This window comes from Pholcus phalangioides, unplaced genomic scaffold (assembly GCF_987345545.1).
Source record: "Pholcus phalangioides strain wild (caught in Gottingen) unplaced genomic scaffold, Ppha-v1.0 ptg000015l_1, whole genome shotgun sequence".
Lineage (NCBI taxonomy): Eukaryota > Metazoa > Arthropoda > Arachnida > Araneae > Pholcidae > Pholcus > Pholcus phalangioides.
The window spans coordinates 116600546-116623071 of NW_028301608.1; the positions used below are offsets into that span (position 1 = coordinate 116600546).

Here is a 22526-nt window from a genome sequence, read left to right on the forward strand (position 1 = left end):
TTACGGCGTATAGATGTTGATTTTAAATGCCTGCAGATAGCCGTGAAAGAACCGTAATTTTCGGTATGTAACCGTAAGGGGAAAAAATCCACAGGGGAATAAAAACTAAAATTTGACAACTGCATGGCCTCTCATTCAGGGAAGCAACTAAATATCCCTCATCTTATTCGTCAACAACCATTGCAACAACCCATGTGTATATCAATACAGTACAGTGTACAAAGTTGTAAACCCACTTTTTCAAGGTCGTGCAATCGTGATACATGGTAAAAAGGTTGGGGGGGGGGTTTCTCTTTTTCTTCCTAGAACTTGGAAAGAATGCGTCCTAGAGGACGCATGGACAAAATTTTTATACATCCTTTTCCAAAATTCTGGGTATTTTGACATGTTATATCGCATCAATGGCATTTCTGATAAAAGTGTCTATTGTTGAGCGAGAATAATTTTGGACGTTATGAATAAAATGATCAAAAATAAAAAGTTCAGAATTGAAGGAAAAGTTCACTCAATACCTTATTAAATTGGGCGTTGAATTTGTAGAAAAATTCAGGAACCATGCAGAAGTTGTCTTTAATGACTTGAATGATTCGTAAATTAAAACTTGGAAACACATACTTGAGTACTGCAGTTTGTGCAGTTAATTTTTACTGTATTTCCAAAATAGTTGATTTTCAGTTTCACTGTGCATTAAAATGATATCTAGTCTTATGGAGGTATTAAATTCAAATGATGTAAAGGAAAGTTTAATTTGAAGTTTGATATTTTCATGATACTTTGATTTTATTTTTTGTTGGCACAGAGGCTTACCTTGGCCAACCGGTGAAGAATGCCGTGATCACAGTACCAGCATATTTCAATGATTCTCAAAGGCAGGTAAGAAGTCCTTCGCATTAGAAGAACAGAATGTGTAGATATTGAAGTATTTGCAGGCAGGAGCTTGTGGCTCACTTGAGATTTTCTGAGTTGATTTGTAAATGTGTAGTCATTTGTTTCATGTATCACATGTATAAAGTAGTTTATATCATTTTTAGGCTACGAAAGATGCTGGCCAGATAGCCGGTTTGAATGTGCTCAGGGTCATCAACGAACCAACTGCTGCTGCTTTGGCATATGGTATTGATAAAAGCGATAAAATGTAAGCATTTCAGGTGTAATCTCAAAGTGCCAGAATGAATTTTCTGTCTTAAAAACATTAGTTTTAAGATTTTTAATTTTGTAGTGAAACATTTTTATATGCATGTGTGGCGTACCGATCTGAAGAAAGATTGCGATGCGTGAGACTGTTTGTTAGAAAAGGATTATGACGTCATGCAGACTGACTTTATTTTTTGTGTTCGGTTCTTTTGCCAATATGCTAATTTTTTAGTGTGGTTGCAAAGTATATAAGAGTACTAATCCTGTATTTTTCACTCACTTGATTTTTGTTTTTGTACTAGCGCTGGTCGTGTTATTCAACAAATAATTTTTAACGTTTTTTAACAATTTACAACTATTTAATTAATTTTTATTAATGAAAGTCATGTTCTTAGTTTGAATAAAAAAACCTTCTAAATATTAAAAATTATGGAGTCATAGAGTGCTGCATTTTCACTTCACTGGTGACCCGGTTCACTGGTGACTATTCCCAAGCTAGAAGCTACTGATACGCTGGATGTTCAGTCAAAAAGGGTGAGTTAAATTTCAATTTCGGGATCTCTTCGAGCGGGACTTTAGTCACGATTTTTGTGCATTGCCATTTCTCACAAAAAAAATTCGAATTAATAATTTTACTAACCAAATTTATGCCCAAGTTTAGTCGAATTTAAATTTAACAAGATGCCAAATCAAGAAAACACGTCATCAAATGACGAATTAAAAAATAATTCTGATATTGCTAGAGTAGCCTTTAGACCGCCACCATTCTGGGAATCTAATCCCGATTTGTGGTTTGGTCAAATTGAATCCCAATTTTTTATATCCGGTATTACAGATAAAACAAAATTTCACTGCGTAATTTCAGCTTTAGACGCCCAAGTGCTTGTAACTGTATCAGATTTAATAACTCAACCACCTGAGAAAGATTTATACCTGACGTTAAAAAATCGCATCCTTAACGCTTATTCGCAGTCAGAGACGGCGAAATTAAAAATGTTACTTCAGGATTTACAGTTAGGAGACCGAAAACCTTCTGTACTTTTGCATGAAATGCAATCATTAGCTAACAATAAAGTTAGCGCCGAGGTTTTGAAATCTTTGTGGATGCAACGACTACCAATTTCCGTTCAACAAATTTTGTCGGTATCCGATTCCTCTTTGGAAAATTTGTCTAAACTTGCGGATAAGGTTTATGAGGTTAATTCCTGCGTTGTGGTCCAATCCGTAGCGGGTATATCAGACCCGCCATCTAATATAAATTTGGAGGATTTGAAAGCCGAAATTTCTGAATTACGTCGGGAATTGCAACAGTCTAAGCGACGACCTCGATCTTACGATAGGAAAAACAGTCATAGGAAAAGATCGAATAGATCATGGAGTCACGATCGTAGTATGTGCTGGTACCATCGCCGATTTGCTGAACGCGCTCACAAATGCGTGAAGCCGTGTAGTTTTCAGGAAAACTAGTTGGCTCGTCTGTGTCTGCGGCAGCAGATGAAAGCCGTCTTCATGGCCGCCTTTTCATTTTTGACCAAAATACAAAAATAAAATTTTTGGTCGATAGTGGCGCTGTAGTGAGTTGCTTACCTAAACATTTTGCAAAATGTAGGCAACCAAAGGAGCTAAAATTATACGCGGCAAACGGCTCATGTATCAATACATACGGTATTCGATCAATTGAATTAAATTTTGGACTCCGTAGAAATTTTCCTTGGAAATTCATAATTGCAGACGTATCTAGTCCTATAGTAGGTGCAGATTTTTTAGAACGATATGGATTATTGCTAGACGTTAAAAATCAACGTTTGATTGATGGTTTAACTTATTTATCCAAGAGAGGTGAAAAGTGCCTTGGACCTTCATTAGGCTTGACTCTTGTGTCCGCTGAAATGCCATATCACAAAATTCTTGCTGAATATCCTAACCTCTTGCGTCCCAATTTGGGAAATGACCTGAAATGCCATTCTGTTACTCATCACATTGAGACTCGAGGCCCACCTGTCCATTCAAAAGCACGACGCTTGTCTCCAGAAAAACTTTCTTTCCTCAAGAAAGAGTTTAAATTATTGATGGAACAAGGCATAATTCGTGTTTCGAAAAGTGAGTGGTCGAGCCCCATTCATATGGTAAAAAAACCAGATGGCGACTACAGAATTTGTGGAGACTTCCGTCGTTTAAACGCTCAAACATGTCCAGATCGGTACCCTTTGCCCCATATACATGATTTTGCTCATGGTTTGGCAGGAAAAACTGTGTTTTCAAAAATTGACCTGGTAAAAGCCTATCATCAAATCCCGTTGGAATCATCAGATATTCCTAAGACAGCTGTCATTACTCCCATTGGATTATTCGAATATACGAAAATGACTTTTGGGTTGAGAAACGCAGCTCAAACCTTTCAAAGGTTTATGGATCCGATTTTCCGGGATTTGGATTACGTCATACCCTATCTGGACGATTTGTTGATAGCGTCAAAAGATGAGGAGTCCCACAAACAGGATATAAAAAATGTCCTGAAAAGGTTAGATGAATTTGGATTGGTTATTAAAATAGAAAAATGTCAGTTCGGAAAGAAGGAGATAGAATTCCTTGGATTTCTAGTAACTGCTAAGGGACTTTCCCCAACTCATAGGAAAATTCAAGCCTTAAAAGAATTTCCATTACCTAAAACAGTTAGCGAACTTCGTCGATTTCTTGCGATGGTTAATTATTACCATAGATTTATCAAGAACGCTGCGGAAATTCAGGCAACATTATACGACTTAGTCGCAGGCAAAAAGAAAAAAGATAAATCTGAAATTCCATGGTCAGAGGAAACCAAATCGGTTTTTGAGAATGCAAAAAACGTCTTGGCTGAGAACACACTTCTTGCATACCCGGTTCCTGGTGCTCAATTGAGTTTGGTTACCGACGCTTCGAGTATTTCACTCGGCGCGGTGTTACAACAAAGTGTCGAGGGTTCTATACAACCCCTAGGATTTTTTTCACGAAAAATGACGTCAGCAGAGCGTAACTATAGTGTTTATGATCGAGAACTGTTGGCTATATATTCGGCCATAAGACACTTCAAACACATGCTTGAAGGCCAACAGTTCATTATATTTTGTGATCATAAACCTATCTCGTTCGCGTTTGTCCAGAAATCAGATAAGTGTTCCCCGCGACAAATTCGCCATTTGGAATACATAGGACAGTTTACTACCGATATCCGGTATATAGCAGGTGAACATAACGTTGTTGCTGACGCATTTTCCAGAATATCAGAAATTAATGTCCCTACTAACATTTCCTACGATGAGATGGCTCTCGCACAGAAGTCTGACGGTGAATTTCAGTCTTTGCTCGAATCGGATTCTGGTTTGAGATTGAAACCCATGACTGGTTTCGGAACGACGCCGTTGTACGTCGATGATTCAACGGAAAACCTGAGACCGTATGTTCCAGAACCTTTCCGTAGACAAGTCTTTGACAGTCTACATAATTTGTGTCATCCTGGCGTCAAAGCTACTACAGAACTCATTAGACGTAGATTCGTTTGGAAATCTTTGAGAAAAGATTGTAGAGAGTGGACTAAAAGCTGCCTTAGCTGCCAACGTTCTAAAGTGCAACGGCATGTGAGAACTCCGTTGGGAAACTTCCTATCTCCAAATGCTCTATTTTCACACGTACATCTGGATGTTGTTGGACCACTTCCGCCTTCACGAGAACATACGTACGTTCTGACTTGTGTTGACAGGTTCACAAGGTGGCCGGAGGCTTGGCCTATGAAAGACCAGCGAGCTGAAACCATAGCCTCTTCTTTCTACGCCGGATGAGTATCCAGATTTGGAGTGCCGGAAATTATCACCACGGACAGAGGAACAAATTTTGAGAGCAATCTCATGCAAAATCTCTCAAAGTTCCTTGGATCACAGCGTTCTAGAACTACAGCATATCATCCATGTGCCAATGGTCTAGTTGAGCGCATGCATCGCCAACTCAAGGCCGCTATTATGTGCCACACCAAAGTCAATTGGTATGACGCCCTTCCGACAGTATTGCTTGGAATCCGGTCGTCACTAAAAGAAGACATAGGCGCCTCGTCAGCCGAAATGGTGTATGGTGCAACTCTGGTATTGCCTGGCCAGTTCTTTAGAGATTCATCTAGTTCAACTGTTCCTGCGTCGGATTTCGTCAGTGATTTGAGGGAGAAGATGCGAAGGTTACGACCAGTGTCTACTTCACAACATGGTGTTCCAAAAGTGTTTGTGCATCCCCAACTCAACGTATGCACGCACGTTTTCGTAAGAAAAGACTCCGTGCGTAAGCCTCTGGAGCAGCCATACCAGGGACCCTTTCCTGTTCTTCACAAAAGTGATAAGTTTTTCAAGTTGAATTTCAATGGTCGACATGTCAACGTGTCGGTTGACCGGCTCAAGCCGGCATACTTCGTATCTGAAGAACAGCCACTGCCGTCCTCGGTGCATCTTCGGGAGCCTCCGTCAGAGGTCCATACCAGATTTGGTCGACGCGTGTGTTTTCCACGGCGATTACAGGTCGGTTGACATCGTTCGAGGAACTGGCGGGGGAGTTCTGTGGCGTACCGATCTGAAGAAAGATTGCGATGCGTAAGACTGTTTGTTAGAAAAGGATTATGACGTCATGCAGACTGACTTTATTTTTTGTGTTCGGTTCTTTTGCCAATATGCTAATTTTTTAGTGTGGTTGCAAAGTATATAAGAGTACTAATCCTGTATTTTTCACTCACTTGATTTTTGTTTTTGTACTAGCGCTGGTCGTGTTATTCAACAAATAATTTTTAACGTTTTTTAACAATTTACAACTATTTAATTAATTTTTATTAATGAAAGTCATGTTCTTAGTTTGAATAAAAAAACCTTCTAAATATTAAAAATTATGGAGTCATAGAGTGCTGCATTTTCACTTCACATGCATGAATGTTTTTAGATCTATTTATGCTGAAACTGTAATGGAATCTTGCAGAATATGGCTGAGTTTTGTATCTGTCATATCTTGAATGATTCCTAAATTGAATTCTGGAAATTCGAGCAGAAACTACTGCTGTTTATGCAGTTAGATTCTTACTGTATTTCTAACAATTTTTTATGATTTCACGTTATGAATTTGGCCCTGTTTCAAACAGCATGCCATAGAGCTAATTATAAAATCTGCTCTTTTTTATGAACTTTGTTTTCCTTAATCTATTTTTTGCCTTCTGTCATTTTATTTTTCCAGCTGACTCAGTTCATTATAATCAAAGGAACTTCAATTCGGACGTTCTACTTGTTTAAGAAGAAGGGGGGGGGGAGATAGAAGTTCAAAATTCGTCATCAACAGCATACAGGTGTTTTGCAAACACGTGTCAGGAAGAAGGGTTTGATTGTTGGCAGGGGTGACCATGAATTGAAGATTCGTTAACAATGTAATTTTCTCTTTGTGCATTATTATTGGATAAACTAGCCAGTTTCAGAAATGACTAACAATGTAATGTATCGTACCCACTTCTAAGTCGAGACTTGATCAATTTCTATTTCAGCCCACTGTGTACTTTCGTTTTCACAATGTCAACAAAACCAAAAAGATTGTGCTTGACATTTGATGAAAGAATTTTTTTGAAAGAAATTAGTGTTCAAACCTACAGCTAATGTGCGACTCTTGAAATTGCCAAAAAGTATGGGATTCAAAAAATTACATTGAAACCTAATAAAGATCAGCAAAAGATTGTTTCTATGGCAATAGAAACGAGTTTTCCATCTGCATTCCACCGTCTTGAAAATATTTTAGAGAAGTGTGATTGCTGCAAAATGTTATCCTATATCTATTGGGATTTTATATTTACCAAAAATGTTGCAGTGAAGTGAGAAAGGGTGCGGTAGCCCAGGTCGATAAGATACTCGCCTGAAGTACCAAAAGGATGCTTAGAGGTGTCACGAGTTCGATACCCAGTTTGTCCTTGTCAGAAAACTTTCCTGACACGGGTACAACAGAAACGGCGACCGCAGGGAGTCTCCCCCCATCGAGGGGTTAGCGCACCAACCTCTCTGAGTATAAAAAAACAAGCCTGCCGTTCGGAATCGTCAATAAATTGTAGGTCCCGGTCTAATTAGCCCTCGTGTGCAGAAAATGACAGTGGTGCGACAAAAATGATCAAATGAAGCAAGCAAAAATAAATTATTTTTACAGAAATTGTCAGTAAAGTGATAAAACTAATTAATTTTCTATTTCCCACATTTTTTTAGTCTTTCCCATTTAAGAACTAATTATGAAACTAAGTCTGTACGAGTTCATAGAAACGAGCATCGACTGCAAAAAAAAATATATATATATATATTGTATAAAATTTGTGATGAAAATAGATTGAGAATAATGCTCGTAAAGACAGTTCATCTGTACAGGTTTTCCGTCAATTGAAATAAGTTCAATTTCATGTTTTACAATTTCTTTACTGGGTATATACACTGAAGAGCCAAAAAAAACTGGTCAACCTCCCTAATATCGTGTAGGGTCATCGCGAGCCCGCAGAAGTGCCGCAACACGACGTGGCATGGACTCGACTAATGTCTGAAATATTGCTGGAGGTAATTGACACCATGATTCCTGCAGGGCTGTCCATAAATCCGTAGGAGTAAGAGGTGGGGGGGGGGTGGAAATCTCTTCTGAACAGCACGTTGCAAGGCATCCCAGATATGTTCAATAATGTTCATGTCTGGGGATTTAGGTGGCCTGCAGAAATGTCTAAAGTCAGAAGAGTGTTCCTGGAGCCACTTTGTAGCAATTCTGGACGTGTGGTTTGTCGCATTGTCCTGCTGAAATTGTCCAAGTCCATCAGAATGGACATGAATGGGTGCAAGGTGATCAGACAGGATGCTTACGTACCTGTCAGAGTCGTATCTAGACGTATCAAGGGGTCTCATATCACGCCAACTGCACATGCCCCATACCATCACAGAGCCTCCACCAGCTTGAACAGTCCCCTGTTGACATGTAGGGTCCATGGATTCATGAGGTTGTCTCCATACCCGTACACGTCCATCAGCTCGAAGCAATTGGAACCGAGACTCGTCAGACCAGGCAACGTGTTTCCAGTCCTCAACAGTCCAATGTCTGTGTTGTCTGGCCCTGGCGAGACGTAAAGCTTTGTGTCGTGCAGTCATCAAGGGTACATATCGATGTTTTGGTGAATGGTTCGCACGCTGACACTTGTTGATAGCCTAGCATTGAAATCTGCAGCAATTTGCTGCACGGGAAGGGTTGCACGTCTGTCACGTTTAATGATTCTCGTCAGTCCCGTTCTTGCGGGAAACTCCTAACCAAATTTCATGATGAGCTTTAGCGATTTTGGCTCGGCGTGATTTCTCTATGAATGCCCCCCCCCCTTTTGACCCCTCTTAGGGGGATCAAATTTAGAAAATTCCCTTCATTTTCTTCTAGCAAAGAAGCACGTTGCAAGGCATCCCGGATATGTTCAATAATGTTCATGTCTGGGGATTTTGGTGGCCAGCGGAAGTGTCTAAAGTCAGAAGAGTGTTCCTGGAGCCACTTTGTAGCAATTCTGGACGTGTGGTTTGTCGCATTGTCCTGCTGAAATTGTCCAAGTCCATCGGAATGCACAATGGACATGAATGGGTGCAAGGTGATCAGACAGGATGCTTACGTACCTGTCACCTGTCAGAGTCGTATCTAGACGTATCAGGGGTCCCATATCACGCCAACTGCACACGCCCTGTACCATCACAGAGCCTCCACCAGCTTGAACAGTCTCCTGTTGACATGTAGGGTCCATGGATTCATGAGGTTGTCTCCATACCCGTACACGTCCATCAGCTCGAAGCAATTGGAACCAAGACTCAGACCAGGCAACGTGTTTCCAGTCCTCAACAGTCCAATGTCTGTGTTGTCTGGCCCTGGCGAGACGTAAAGCTTTGTGTCGTGCAGTCATCAAGGGTACATATCGATGTTTTGGTGAATGGTTCGCACGCTGACACTTGTTGATAGCCTAGCATTGAAATCTGCAGCAATTTGCTGCACGGGAAGGGTTGCACGTCTGTCACGTTTAATGATTCTCGTCAGTCCCGTTCTTGCAGGAAACTCCTAACCAAATTTCATGATGAGCTTTAGCGATTTTGGCTCGGCGTGATTTCTCTATGAATGCCCCCCTCCCTTTTGACCCCTCTTAGGGGGATCAAATTTAGAAAATTCCCTTCATTTTCTTCTAGCAAAGAAGCACGTTGCAAGGCATCCCGGATATGTTCAATAATGTTCATGTCTGGGGATTTTGGTGGCCAGCGGAAGTGTCTAAAGTCAGAAGAGTGTTCCTGGAGCCACTTTGTAGCAATTCTGGACGTGTGGTTTATCGCATTGTCCTGCTGAAATTGTCCAAGTCCATCGGAATGCACAATGGACATGAATGGGTGCAAGGTGATCAGACAGGATGCTTACGTACCTGTCACCTGTCAGAGTCGTATCTAGACGTATCAGGGGTCCCATATCACGCCAACTGCACACGCCCTGTACCATCACAGAGCCTCCACCAGCTTGAACAGTCTCCTGTTGACATGTAGGGTCCATGGATTCATGAGGTTGTCTCCATACCCGTACACGTCCATCAGCTCGAAGCAATTGGAACCGAGACTCGTCAGACAAGGCAACGTGTTTCCAGTCCTCAACAGTCCAATTCCAATGTCGGTGTTGTCTGGACGAGGCGTAAAGCTTTGTGTCGTGCAGCCATCAAGGGTACACGAGTGGGCCTTCGGCTCCGAAAGCCCATATCGATGATGTTTCGTTGAATGGTTCGCACGCTGACACTTGTTGATGGCCCAGCATTGAAATCTACAGCAATTTGCAAAAGGGTTGCACGTCTGTCACGTTTAATGATTCTCGTCAGTCCCGTTCTTGCATGATCTTTTTCCGGCCGCAGCAATGTCGTAGATTTTTTTACCGGATTCACGGTATACACGTGAAAATCCAAATTTCATCGCTACCTCGGAGATGCTATGTCCCATCTCTCGTGCGCCGACTATAACACCACGTTCAAACTCACTTAAATCTCGATAACCTGCCATTGTAGCAGCAGTAACCGATCTAACAACTATGCCAGACACTTGTTGTGTTATATACGCGTTGCCGACTGCAGCGCCGTACTCTGATTGGTTCCCTATCTCTTTATTTGCATACGCATGCCTGTCCCAGTTTTTTTGGCTCTTCAGTTTAAATTTCAAACATTTAATTTTAATTAAGATTATCAATTCGTCTAGTAGTGAGGCATAACTGAAAATGAGGTCGAGTGGTCATGGTGATGAACTCGCATCACGAGGATCCGTGTTCAAACCCCACCGTCACCGCAGTGGTAGTTGGCTGAAGTTGGTTTTCTGTGGTTCCCAACTTCGCGAATGCGAGCTGAACTCCCCGTTGAGAAGTCTCGCCACAGAGAGCAACAGGTCTACAATGTTACAATTATTCATTTATTACACTTCGCTCGCTATGAATTGAGTAAAACTCAATTAAAAAGTGATTGCAGGTGGCAGCACTACACATAACAAGCATTACACAGAAACAACTTCACTGAAGGTCACTATATATACACACACACACATTCCAACGTGTACCATTTCGTTAAGAGGAATATGGACGAGGTGCATGTCGTGTTTTGTAGTAGTAGTAACTGAAATGTCCTGTTTGCATTTTTTTTATCCCTCACCAACATTAAAGGAAAAAAAATTGATTTATGGAAATTTCCTCTTAGAATCGCTGTTTATGATTTGGGAGGTGGCACTTTTGATGTCTCCATCTTGGAAATCCAGAAGGGTGTTTTTGAAGTCAAATCAACAAATGGTGACACATTCCTTGGTGGTGAAGATTTTGATAATACTCTTGTAAATTATTTGGCCAAAGAATTCAAGAGAGAGGTAACATTTATTTTATTTTGTTTCAAAAACTTTAAAAGAAAAAAACATGAAAATTCTGAGATTATTTTTTTTCTTAAATTCAGCAAGGGGTGGATCTCTCCAAAGATACTATGGCCATGCAAAGGCTAAAGGAAGCTGCTGAAAAGGCAAAAATTGAACTATCGTCTGCTGTGCAGGTAAGAAGAGAATTTTGCAGAACAATAATTTTTCCAAGTTTTGCTTTATCATTCTTATGCTACCAAGGAAATACATTTTCATTAGCATATTATAATTTGTATTTTCCTATGCTTTCCATACTTAATGATGGCAGAAAGATCCGGGTTTTAAATGGTATACATTCTCGATGCATTGCAGCTGAACAATGTTAAAATGGACATTAAATCATCCAAAAAAGAATAGAGGAAAACAATATTCAAAAATTTTGTTTTTAAAGATTTGTTTAACAACTTGGTCAAATAAAATAGTCTGACTTATAGAATTTTCCTAAGTAAATTTGCTCATACGAATATCATAATTTTTTCCCCTCCAGCTTAAAATTATCCAAAACAAAAAAAACAAATTAAAGAAATTTTAACATTAAATTAGGTAAATATTTGCATAAAATGATTTCTGCTTAAATGTCATTTGCGTACTAAACTACAATGGCTTTTTTTAAAAGCAAGACCTTTAGAACTTGACATTGTATACAAGTAGAAATGAGTTATAATTCATTTAAAAAATTATATCTTTAAAAAATTAGCATTTCAAAATTAAAAATAAGTAAATGTTGAATATCAACAGGGCTCCCACTCGTCCTACTTTTCGATAAAATGTCCTACTTTCTAGTTTTTGTTTTACTTTTTACCAAATCCTATCGACAAAATTTGTGTAATTGATTTTAATTGAGCAGGAAATTGATATATTGCCAAATATTACAAATGTTGAAGAATGCAATTAATGATTCTGCCAAGGCAGAAATTTTATCATTTTTAAGGTAATTTGGGGGGGGGGGGTTATGTGGACCATTTGGTTGATTAATTTTTCATGTGCTTAGTTTGAGGGTTCAAGTATAGTAGCCATTAAAAACTTCTGTCTGGGTGGAAAAATATATTTGTACTTATTACTTCATGGTCTTGGACAGTAACTTTCATCATTCAAAATTATGGTGCAAATAGGTGAAACAACAGTTTGTATTTCAAAGCAGTTGGATACGTTGGCCTATTCTAGGTTTGGTGATTCTGATGCTACCCAGTAGCATTCAGTTGTCTTCTGTATTTTTAAGCCATGAAGAGGGATAAACAATATTTACAATGCTCAGCAAAGAGCTAGAAATGGAAGTGCTTCATTTGTCAAAAATGATTACACTGGCATTGAACAGTAAAATTTGAAAAATGATGAACAACACAGTAAAACTATCTGGTTCACCTTGCCTTATTTACGACGGATCTTGTAATTTACACATTTTGCATTGTGCTTTTGAAAATGGTCTCGAAGGTGCGTCATTCTTAAAAAACGTATGTCTTCGAAATTAGCTGTGCCTTGTCAAAGAGAGTTGACAAGCTCTTCACTTTGGAAGACTCGAAAAAAGAATGTAATATCTATGAGGAGAGACAGCAAAGAATTATCTGTGGTTGCTAGTGCACTGTTTTAACCAAAAATTAGTTTTGTAACCAAGTCATTTGTCATTTTGTTTTGGCTTGACTGAAAGTGCTAGGGAAAAAAAGTTAATTCAAAATTAATTTTTTTTTTTTTTTTTTTTTTTTTTTAATTTAAAAATTTTTTTTTAGGAATTTTTTTCCATTATGCTATGATTATATTGTCTAAGGGGGGTTACCCTACCCCATCCTACTTTTTAGTCCTGCGTCTTCCTACTTTTTCTCATTTTTTGAATGGGAGCCCTGTATCAATTAAAATCCAAGTAATTTCATTTTTGTTAAAAAAATTAGGGTTTTTAACACCTGCGATATGAATGTCCTTGAATTTTTTACTTTCAAAGAGTATGAACCATGTTATATTTTATTGTTGCATGCCTATCCCATTCTGTTCAAGAGGTTATGTCAGGATGAATTTCTAGAGTAAGATTAAAATATGAAACTGAAAATAGAATTCTACCACAATGTGGAGGGGAGCATGAATTACGCAAGTTCACTAACTGAAAAATGTACCTAGACAAGAAATGTATTGAGCTACTGAGAGGGGCAAAGAACATCTAAAGAGGAAAAATAAGTCATAAATTTTATGATGCATTAATACTGAGTAAATAATGTTTGACATTTTCTTAATAGATGTTACAATTTTACAAGTATTGAAAAAAATTATTCTGTAAGCACAGTGATACCTCAGCTAACAAATACCTCAGCTAACAAATACCTCAGCTAACAAATACCTCAGCTAACAAATGCCTTGGCTTACAAATTTTCTAACTAATGAAGATTTTTTGATTTTTCTGGGTTAACGAATACAGATTAAGCTAATGAACATTTTTGATATGTATGTATGCACACGCTGACATAAAATATGCGTGTCGTGAGCTGAATTTTCACACCAATCATCAGAATTACTATCACTGGGGCCCGATTAACTCATGTCCATTTCAGAATCTTTTTCCAGATGTACCTATGTTTCTCTTTCTGAAATTCTGTGAACATTTCATATGAAATAAAAGACAGCCAAAATAGAAAATGTATCGAAAGAAAAAAGGTAGCCTATGTTTTCAGAGCACGCATTCTTTCAGTGCAAGACTCAAACTGAACGGTCTGAGAGATTATCTTTTTTCATCTGCATTTAACAGACTCGGAAATGAGCTGACCAAATCATAAATGGATGGGGACACTTAAGAACTTGATTGGATTGTGTCAACATCAGCTTTAGTAGACTAAAGCTGGTGTTGGTTGTGTTACATGCTGGAAAATAAAAAGATCATCTCTTATCTTCCTGTATATTCTCATTTATACAATTTTGAAGCTATTCATTTTAGCCTTCCATCAGTTTGTCTTTTTTATAGAATCCCTTTGTGTTTTAAAAACTGTAAAGTTTTGGCAGAAGGTGGAACGATTTTCCATAGTAACCTATGGGGGAAATCATGTTTTGCTAATGAAGTGATTCCAGAACAAATCACCTTTGTTACTGAGGTATCACTAATATTAAAATACAATATCATTATTAAATTTGATTGTCAGTATCGTGGCAATAAAAATCTTGGTTACCATTTTTTTTTATATTTATTTAAGTAAATTGATATTAAAATTCAATATCAATCATTTGAAATTACCATAATTTTATTTTCAATTAAAAATGGCAATTTCATTTAATTTTTATGAATTTCAAGAAAATTGATATTTGGCTAAATCTCTATTCTTCCCATCCCCAGTACAAGTGTCAAAATTGAGAGGTAACATTTAAATGTTTGCTCATCCTCTCTATGGATATCATTTTCCTAAAATGTTCTGTAACATGTTTCAACATGAGATATACATTCGTGTTCCTGGCAAAATTTAGATAGCATCCGAGCAGCTGATATGTCAATTTTTTTTACATTAATATTTTGTTTCTATGTTTAGACGGACATCAATTTGGCCTATTTGACCGTTGATGCAAGTGGGCCCAAGCACATGAACATGAAACTTACAAGAGCGAAGCTTGAAAGTTTAGTCCAAGACTTGATAAAGCGCACTGTCGATCCTTGCAAGAAAGCCATAACAGATGCTGATGTGCAGAAATCTGATATCCAGGAAGTTATACTTGTTGGTGGCATGACCAGGATGCCAAAGGTAATTTTTTTTATATAATTTTTTTAAAGCCCAAAGATCATTATTGAATTGCTATGTGTGTGTGTATATTTTACCATCCCTTTCCAAAATGATGTCATGCCCAACGTTAATTGTGTAGTTTGTTCCCTGAAGTTAAGATCACATTGACAACCAGTGTTAACCCTGTTTATTACATAAAAATCATGCCTAGGCGGATACAGGGGGAAAGTGATCATCTTTCCCATTCAGTAAAAGAATGCCCACCCCCTACCCATGCCAGTAAAACATTCTCTTCCCTTCTGCCCTGTTTGAGGAGCCTGTATCTGCTTACGAAATCGTGACTGGTTATATTTGGTTTGATTTTGGTGTGAATGTAGTAATTAAGTAATTTAACCAGCTGTGAATGGTAATTGCAGACTGTTTGGGCAGAACATAATATTACAATGTCCCATTTTTTTTTGTATGGTCATTAATAATGAATGTTCTAGTTTTTTCTCCCATGTAGTCTAAATATTTTGCAGTTTTGTACATTGAACTAAAATAACCAAGCCCCACCTCCCGTACCTTTGCAATATATATATATATATATATATATATATATATATATATATATATATATATATATATATATATATCAATGATGCTTTTGGCTCCATATTCTCTTAACACGCATAATGTCTGGAAAAGGTTTAAAAATTGTTTCTCTAGAGCTTGTGCTCTGCTAAAATCACAAATTTTGTAAGCACTTATTTAATTTGATTTTATGCAGGTTCAAGAAATGGTTCAAGAAATATTTGGTAAAGTACCAAGCAAATCGGTGAATCCAGATGAAGCAGTTGCTGTTGGAGCTGCTATACAGGTATCTTATGAATGCAGTTTAAAGATTTTTTTGCCATCTCTGAAACTACTGAAGACTTGAATCATCTGAAATAAAAGAAATAGCTCTGTTAACATATTTCATTTTCATATAATCAACTCACTTCAGACTCACTTAGAACAATTTTTTTTTTTGCAACCAAAATGACCCTTATATCCAGGGTTGTCAAATTTGCTCCCCAGGCTGAGTTTTAGCCTTAAAAACCTGTTTTTTTTTGGGGGGAAATAGGTTTTTTGTGAAAAATGTTTTTTCGAAAAATTGCTACATAGTTCAGTGTTTAGGATATGTATATTTTGCAGTATTTTTGAAAGATTTTTTTGGGAGCAAAAATGTGATAAACAATTTCTTGGAATCACACTTTATAGTTATAATTCTTCAGACTACTTTTTTTATTTAAGCATTTAGGTACGAGATTCACATATTAAAATGTATTACAAGAAACCGCAGACAGAAAATATAAACCATGAACTTAAATATGTAATATGTGATGAACATATCTAACAAAATTATTGCTTATTAATAATACATAATTTTTCACACACACAAATCCATGTATAAATAAATTGAAGCCTCCGTGAAAAAGTATGTAAACTGAATTTTCATTCAAAAAAATATATGTTTGCTTTATATTTTTAGAAGTTTTATACAGGTACATAAGACTTCCATAACTGAAATATCAAGAGACAAAAATATTTTACATTAGCTTATAAAGAAAAGAAAATAACTTTGTGGGATTCTTGAATTGTACATTGGTAATGAACACCTTCAAGTGAAACAGAACAAAAGGTATAGTTTTTCTCCAAAAATAAGACCTGACCAGAAAATAATACAAATACAACGCCACAACAGACAAATTGCCCAACGAGGTGGCTGACTTAAGAACATCATGGATCCCTGAGCCTACATTCCCCCCCCCCCCCCTCGGAACCCCCAACGAATCGGTACATGCGGGAATGTGCGTGTAGTGCAACCTGACGTAAAGTTTGTTTCTGTGTAATGCTTGTTATGTGTAGTGCTGCTATCTGCCACCAGTTTTTCTAACTATGAGTGAAGTGTTGTGATTGAAAGATTTATCGTTGTAGGACTGTTGCTCTCTGTGGCGAGACTTTTTAACGGTGAGATCGGCTCGCATTTGCGCCTTGAAGTTGGGAACCACAGAAAACCAACTTCAGCCGACCACCACTGTGGGGTTCGAACCCGGATCCTCGCATCGCGAGTCCGTCACTATAACCACTCGACCACCACAGCGGCCTTAGCTTGATTTTCAAGATGCTCATAATATAAGCCCAACCCCCGAAAATTAGCTTGTTAAAATCGTCAGCCAGATGAAGGCATTCTGTTGCTATACATGACAGACTGTCTTGTATAAAGTGATATTAATGTACAATAATGTTATTGACATTTGTATTTAATAATTTACTTTATTCTGTGGTTTCAAGTTCCCAAAAATGGCTAATTTGGACAAGTGGAAAACACCTCCAGAGTAATTAATCCTCACAATGACTGCTATCTCCTCTTAATCAGATCATTTTTTAATTACTGTTTTTTTTAAAAGTATTTCAGAATTTAATGAAGCAGGGATATTCTTCAACAGTGAGGAATTCAATAAAAAGAGGCATGTGACTTAAGCTCCTGAAAGTTTGAGTTCGATTTAAAAAAAAAAAGTTCTGGTCACATAGCCAAGGGTTTTATTTTTGACGGATCAGGACACTTTTGAATACATTTTCGGCAGTGTTGAAAAATTGGGAGAAAAAAAATTCAGGCACCATCCTGAATTCTCAGAATTTTTTTCCTGCAGTTCGCATCGCAGGTTCAGATACAATTATGCAGAAGTGGGTGTGTTTATGTGTGAAAAATTATTCCCTTGTTGTATGGTCAATTTTATTAATCAAATACATAGTTTAACGTACACCAAAAATGTATATGTAGACATAATGTAAGATGTACACATAAAGGATGTGCATACATGTTTAGATATGTTGAGGTTGTGGAAATAGGAAATTTTATTTTTTTCCCATTTTACCCAAAAAACTTTTTTTTTTATAAAAACCCGGGTTTTTTACAACCCTGGTTATATCTGGCCACTCATTAAATCTGTTTTCAAGCCAAAAAAATGAAGTTTTGAAAATTAAGTTCTTATAATAAGTAGATATGGGATTACATGGATATTATGACGTATATACCAAAATATTTCTTTCACCTTTTTATAGCAACTTTATAATTAGTATTTTATCTTTGCAAGTTAAAACTTGGCTTTTGGACATTTTTCCTTAAATGAAGAACATGGTGCACATGGGAAAGGAGAAATGATCCTCACACTCAAACACATGGTGTCTATAGTTTATAGGTGTCAATGCTTCAGATTTACCTGGAAGCCTTACGATTTTTCAGCCTCATTAAAATCTTTCTGTCTGAAACCCAATTTTTCCAGTTTTTTGTATCTTCATACAAAAATTCCTAAAAGTCATTAAATTGAGCTTTGTTTGAATGGAAAATACTCATCCGGTCCTTGCCGGATGGGGGGGATAATATGGGGAATTAGGATTTCAAGTAAGAAAAATTGGTAATTGTCGCCAAATATGATGCCAAAAGCAAAGTGGCTAATTATACCTAAAAAATCAGGGCAGCAAAAAATGCGTCCTAGAAAAGCTGGCTTTATATATGGTCACCCATTGAAATTTTTAAAAAGTCTCCGGTTTTTCCCTTTTATTTGTTTGATATGTTTTCTTTGATGAATGTGTCGTCACGGGATAAACTACAGATTTTTCAAGTCTGTAAATTGGCACCTATTGAAGTTGAGCAAGTGCCCAAACTAGCCATTTTTTAAAATTCTGTTTGTGGCCAGTTTTTATATTAATTTTCCATGCTTGTTCATTTCTTCGTAATGAAATGCTGCTATTTCTGCACTTTGACAACAAACCTAGAGGGGTGATGAACCTTTTGTCAAACTATTTGATTGACAGTCGTCCCTTGTGTGCATCTCCATATTATGCGAGGCAAAAGAATGAATCCTTCGTTAAATACAAAGTACTGTAAAGACCTGCTTACTAAAACCAACAGACTTGCTATACAATGAACATTGTACCAAATGAAATGCTTGTTAATGCCAAATTCTTGTTAAAAGTGGGGTCTTTTAAAAGCGAAGTTAACTATTATATACAGAAACTTTCTTATTTGAAATAATTGTTCATTTGTTTTCCTGGTTTTTTTTTAAGTTCTTGATTCTAATTTATATTTAGTATATTTTAAAATGAATATGACTTAGGTTAGACAAGGGCTATCAAATTATTGAAGTTTTCTTAATATGTATGAGATTGTTTTTTACATATAAATTAAGCTGACAACTCCTCGAAACAAGTTCTGTGTCCCTACTCTTCAAACTAATTAAGATGGTCTTGCCCAAAGTAACCAGATTGTAGTCATTTTTAGAGTTGAGATATGTCAGTGGTTCTCGACCTTTAGATGTCTACAGCCTGATGGTGGTTTTTTTTTTTGTAAGTGTAAGGCCGGGACTAATGGGAAATAAGTGTGTGTGGGGGGGGGGGATGAAATGTGAATCACTCGTGGCCTGGTGGTTGAGAAACTGATAAGCTATGTTCTTTAATGTTGAATATTTTATTTTCATCAAACAGAATTTGATAAGAATTTTGTATTTTTAACTTAGGGTGCAGTTTTAGCAGGTGATGTGACTGATGTGCTCTTGTTAGATGTTACGCCACTGTCACTTGGAATTGAGACTCTCGGTGGTGTTTTCACAAAACTAATTACAAAGAATACAACCATTCCTACAAAAAAGAGCCAGGTGATTGCTTGAATTTGAGTTTTTTAAAATGTTTCAGCTGTTCTTTATTTTTATTTTCTTTTATTGATGGAGAGAAAAATGTTTTGGATGCTATCAAAACCTTTTATAACTCTCTACCAGGTATTCTCAACGGCAGCGGATGGACAGACTCAAGTAGAAATCAAAGTATTCCAAGGTGAACGACACATGGCCAGTGACAATAAAATTTTAGGACAGTTCTCTTTGGTATGACTTGTTACAATTTTCTGTCACGACTAATATTTCAAATTGATCTGGTCATTTTTGAAAGAAGTCTGATTACAATGAACGTTCTAATGTTTGAAGTTTATTTTTAGATAGGAATTCCACCTGCTCCAAGAGGAGTCCCTCAAATAGAAGTAACTTTTGACATTGATGCTAATGGAATTGTTCACGTATCGGCTCGTGATCGTGCCACAGGAAAGGAACAAAACAGTATGTAATATTTCTTTGTTTAAAATTCCCCATTCAGTAATTAATTTGTAAACTACAGTAATGTAGTTTTTAATGGATGCAATTCTGGGTTTTTTTCCCCTTTTGCTATACTATGTTGTTGAAGAAGCTTAAGAACCACTGAATTAGATAAACTGTAATTACTGTTATGTCTAATTACTGAATAGGCAAGCATCAATGTTTTCAGCTTGACACAATGCACAAAAGAGCCGAGGTGACCACTTAGGAAACTGGTTCAGTTATGTACTCGCACACCACATGTCATTGATTAAACCTGAGGATGGTATCTCTCCACTATCCATACAAAAGTTTTAACAGCTGGCTGATGCGAAGATATATTCTGGAAAGAGAATTCAGAGTGGGTTCTCCATGAGGGCAGTTGAATTTTCTCTATCCAAAATATATCTTCGCATCAGCCGGCTGTTAAAACCTTTGTATGGATAGTGGAGAATGACATAATCCTCCAATAAGAATCCTGAATAAGATTTTGGTGTTCAAGCAGCAGAAATTCTTGCTGTGTAGGTTTTTAGTATGCATGTTGCTTAATTTGAAAAGAGTAATAATTTTTATTCATCAGTAATTTTTATTTCAGTAATGCATGTTTTAATAGTGACGGATAAGATAATTCAGAAAAAATTTAAATGGATTTTAATTTGTGAAGGAAATTTATTTAGAATTATTTGTTTCAACCATTTCTGGTAAAACTTTTGACATTTCACAGAAAAATTACTCCTTATATTTCAGATATAGTTCATTTTTTAGTTCTGCTTCATTTTCAAAATTTCTGCTCCAAATATGAAATTTGCTGCTCCAAAATAGATGAGGGGCGCTTGCACCCCTGCAATCGATACTGGTATCCCCTTGTAAAAACAGTCGATTGACAGTATACTAATAATTCCTTGTCCGTCCTATCCATCCTGTTGAAAATTTTGAGCACTTCGATCATATTTTCGGTTATTCACAGATTTAAAGCATTTTCCCCACTTCCAGAACGTAACCCCCACGAATACGGGGACGACGATAATTTAGTGATGTTGGATGGTTTAGAATTATATATGCGCGTGTGACAGTGTATGCGCTTTTGGTCAGGGAAAATGATCAAGCCAGTTTTGTTGGGAACCCTGAACTTTGAAAATTTCTCTTATTTATTGTACTTATTGTCTTGCATATTCTTATGGTATTTATTATTATTAGTTGTAATACAGTCCTCTGGAGGCTTGAGTAAAGACGAGATAGAAAACATGATAAAGAATGCCGAAATGTATGCTGAACAAGATAAAGTCAAGAAGGTAATGCTTTCAATCTTGTTGAATCTGTAGATTTACTTTTCGTTTGGAATTTTTTGAATGAGGTAACATGAACGGATTCATTAGAAAGGGCTCGGCGTAAACTAACATTTTTTATTAATGTAATTTTTTCAATTATTACATGTGTGGTTTTACATGCATGGTTGAATGCCAGGCTCTGAGGTTATAAATATAGCGGAGCTCTGCTTGTAAGACTATCAAGCATACAACCTTTTAGATCACTCAATTCATTTCTATCATTCAGATTATAAAACGCTTTATGTATAGAATCTTATTCAGTCTAGATTACATTTCCGAGACTAGACAACTAGAACATTCATGAATAAACCAAATCTTAAACAGTGATTCGTCAGCTAACAAATGCCTCTAAATTATAAATTTTTTGGTAAAGTAAGATTTTTTTTATTTTTCTGCCTATTACAGATTCGGCTAACAAACATTTTTGTTGGTATGGATGTATGCACTAACATAAAACAGCCACGGAATGAGCTGAATTTTAACACCAATCATCAGAATTAATGTCACTCAAGCCAGATTAACTTGTGTCCCTCAGAATCTTCCAGAGTGTACCTACATTTCTTAAATTCTGTGAACCATTTTATGTAAAATGAAAAGATTCAGCTAAAATAGAAAGTGCATTGAAAAAAAGAAGTATGTTTTGAGAGCACGTGTTCTTTCAGTGCAAGACTTAGCTTCAAACTGAAACAGTCGGACATTCTAGATTATCTTTTTCATCTTCAGAGGTATCGGACAGAAATGAACTGACCAAATCACAAATGGATGGGGAGACCTACAAATTTGACTGGGTTGTGTCAACACCAACTCAGGTGCAGAGTTGGGGGCTGTTTGAGAGTAACCTGGGGGGGGGGGCTGTTTGAGAGCCCCTTACTCCAATGATTATTATTAAATATGCGATGCACCCCTCCTGTGCGTGGGCTTGAGTCCCAAATATAGGAGACAACTTGCAACTTTCATTTCCTCCCCCAAGTATTTTATCTTTCATCATGTTGGTACCTCTGCATCAACTTTTCTGGTGTCAGTTGTGGCCATAGATTAAAATGCAGAGAGATCTTCAGTATTTCATCTTCCTGTAAATTCTCATTGATCAAATTTTTGAAGCTGTTAATTTTGGCATTCTTTTTTTTTCTAGCACTTCTTGATAGTTTAAAAATATATTTTCAAGTTTTGGGCCTTTCTGGAACTAATTAAATGATTTTTAATCCTTTGCCAATTTTTTACATATAACCTACTGTTGAGGGGTCCATGTTATAAAAAATATCCCATTACGGAACTTGTTCTCCC

General features: G+C 37.0%; 1 protein-coding gene across 2 annotated transcripts in view; it reads left to right on the forward strand.

Annotated features, from left to right (window-relative positions):
- The window catches only part of Hsc70-5 (Heat shock protein 70 cognate 5), a 44323-nt gene that overhangs the window by 13866 nt on the left and 7931 nt on the right, over nt 1-22526 (forward strand). For both annotated transcript variants that reach the window (XM_089245277.1, XM_089245278.1), the window contains exons 5-14: nt 800-873; nt 1032-1135; nt 10877-11039; nt 11123-11215; nt 14579-14788; nt 15537-15626; nt 19309-19446; nt 19567-19671; nt 19782-19899; nt 21112-21206. In XM_089245277.1, the coding sequence (XP_089101403.1) occupies nt 800-873; nt 1032-1135; nt 10877-11039; nt 11123-11215; nt 14579-14788; nt 15537-15626; nt 19309-19446; nt 19567-19671; nt 19782-19899; nt 21112-21206 (1190 nt within the window). The remainder of the gene's footprint in view (nt 1-799; nt 874-1031; nt 1136-10876; nt 11040-11122; nt 11216-14578; nt 14789-15536; nt 15627-19308; nt 19447-19566; nt 19672-19781; nt 19900-21111; nt 21207-22526) is intronic.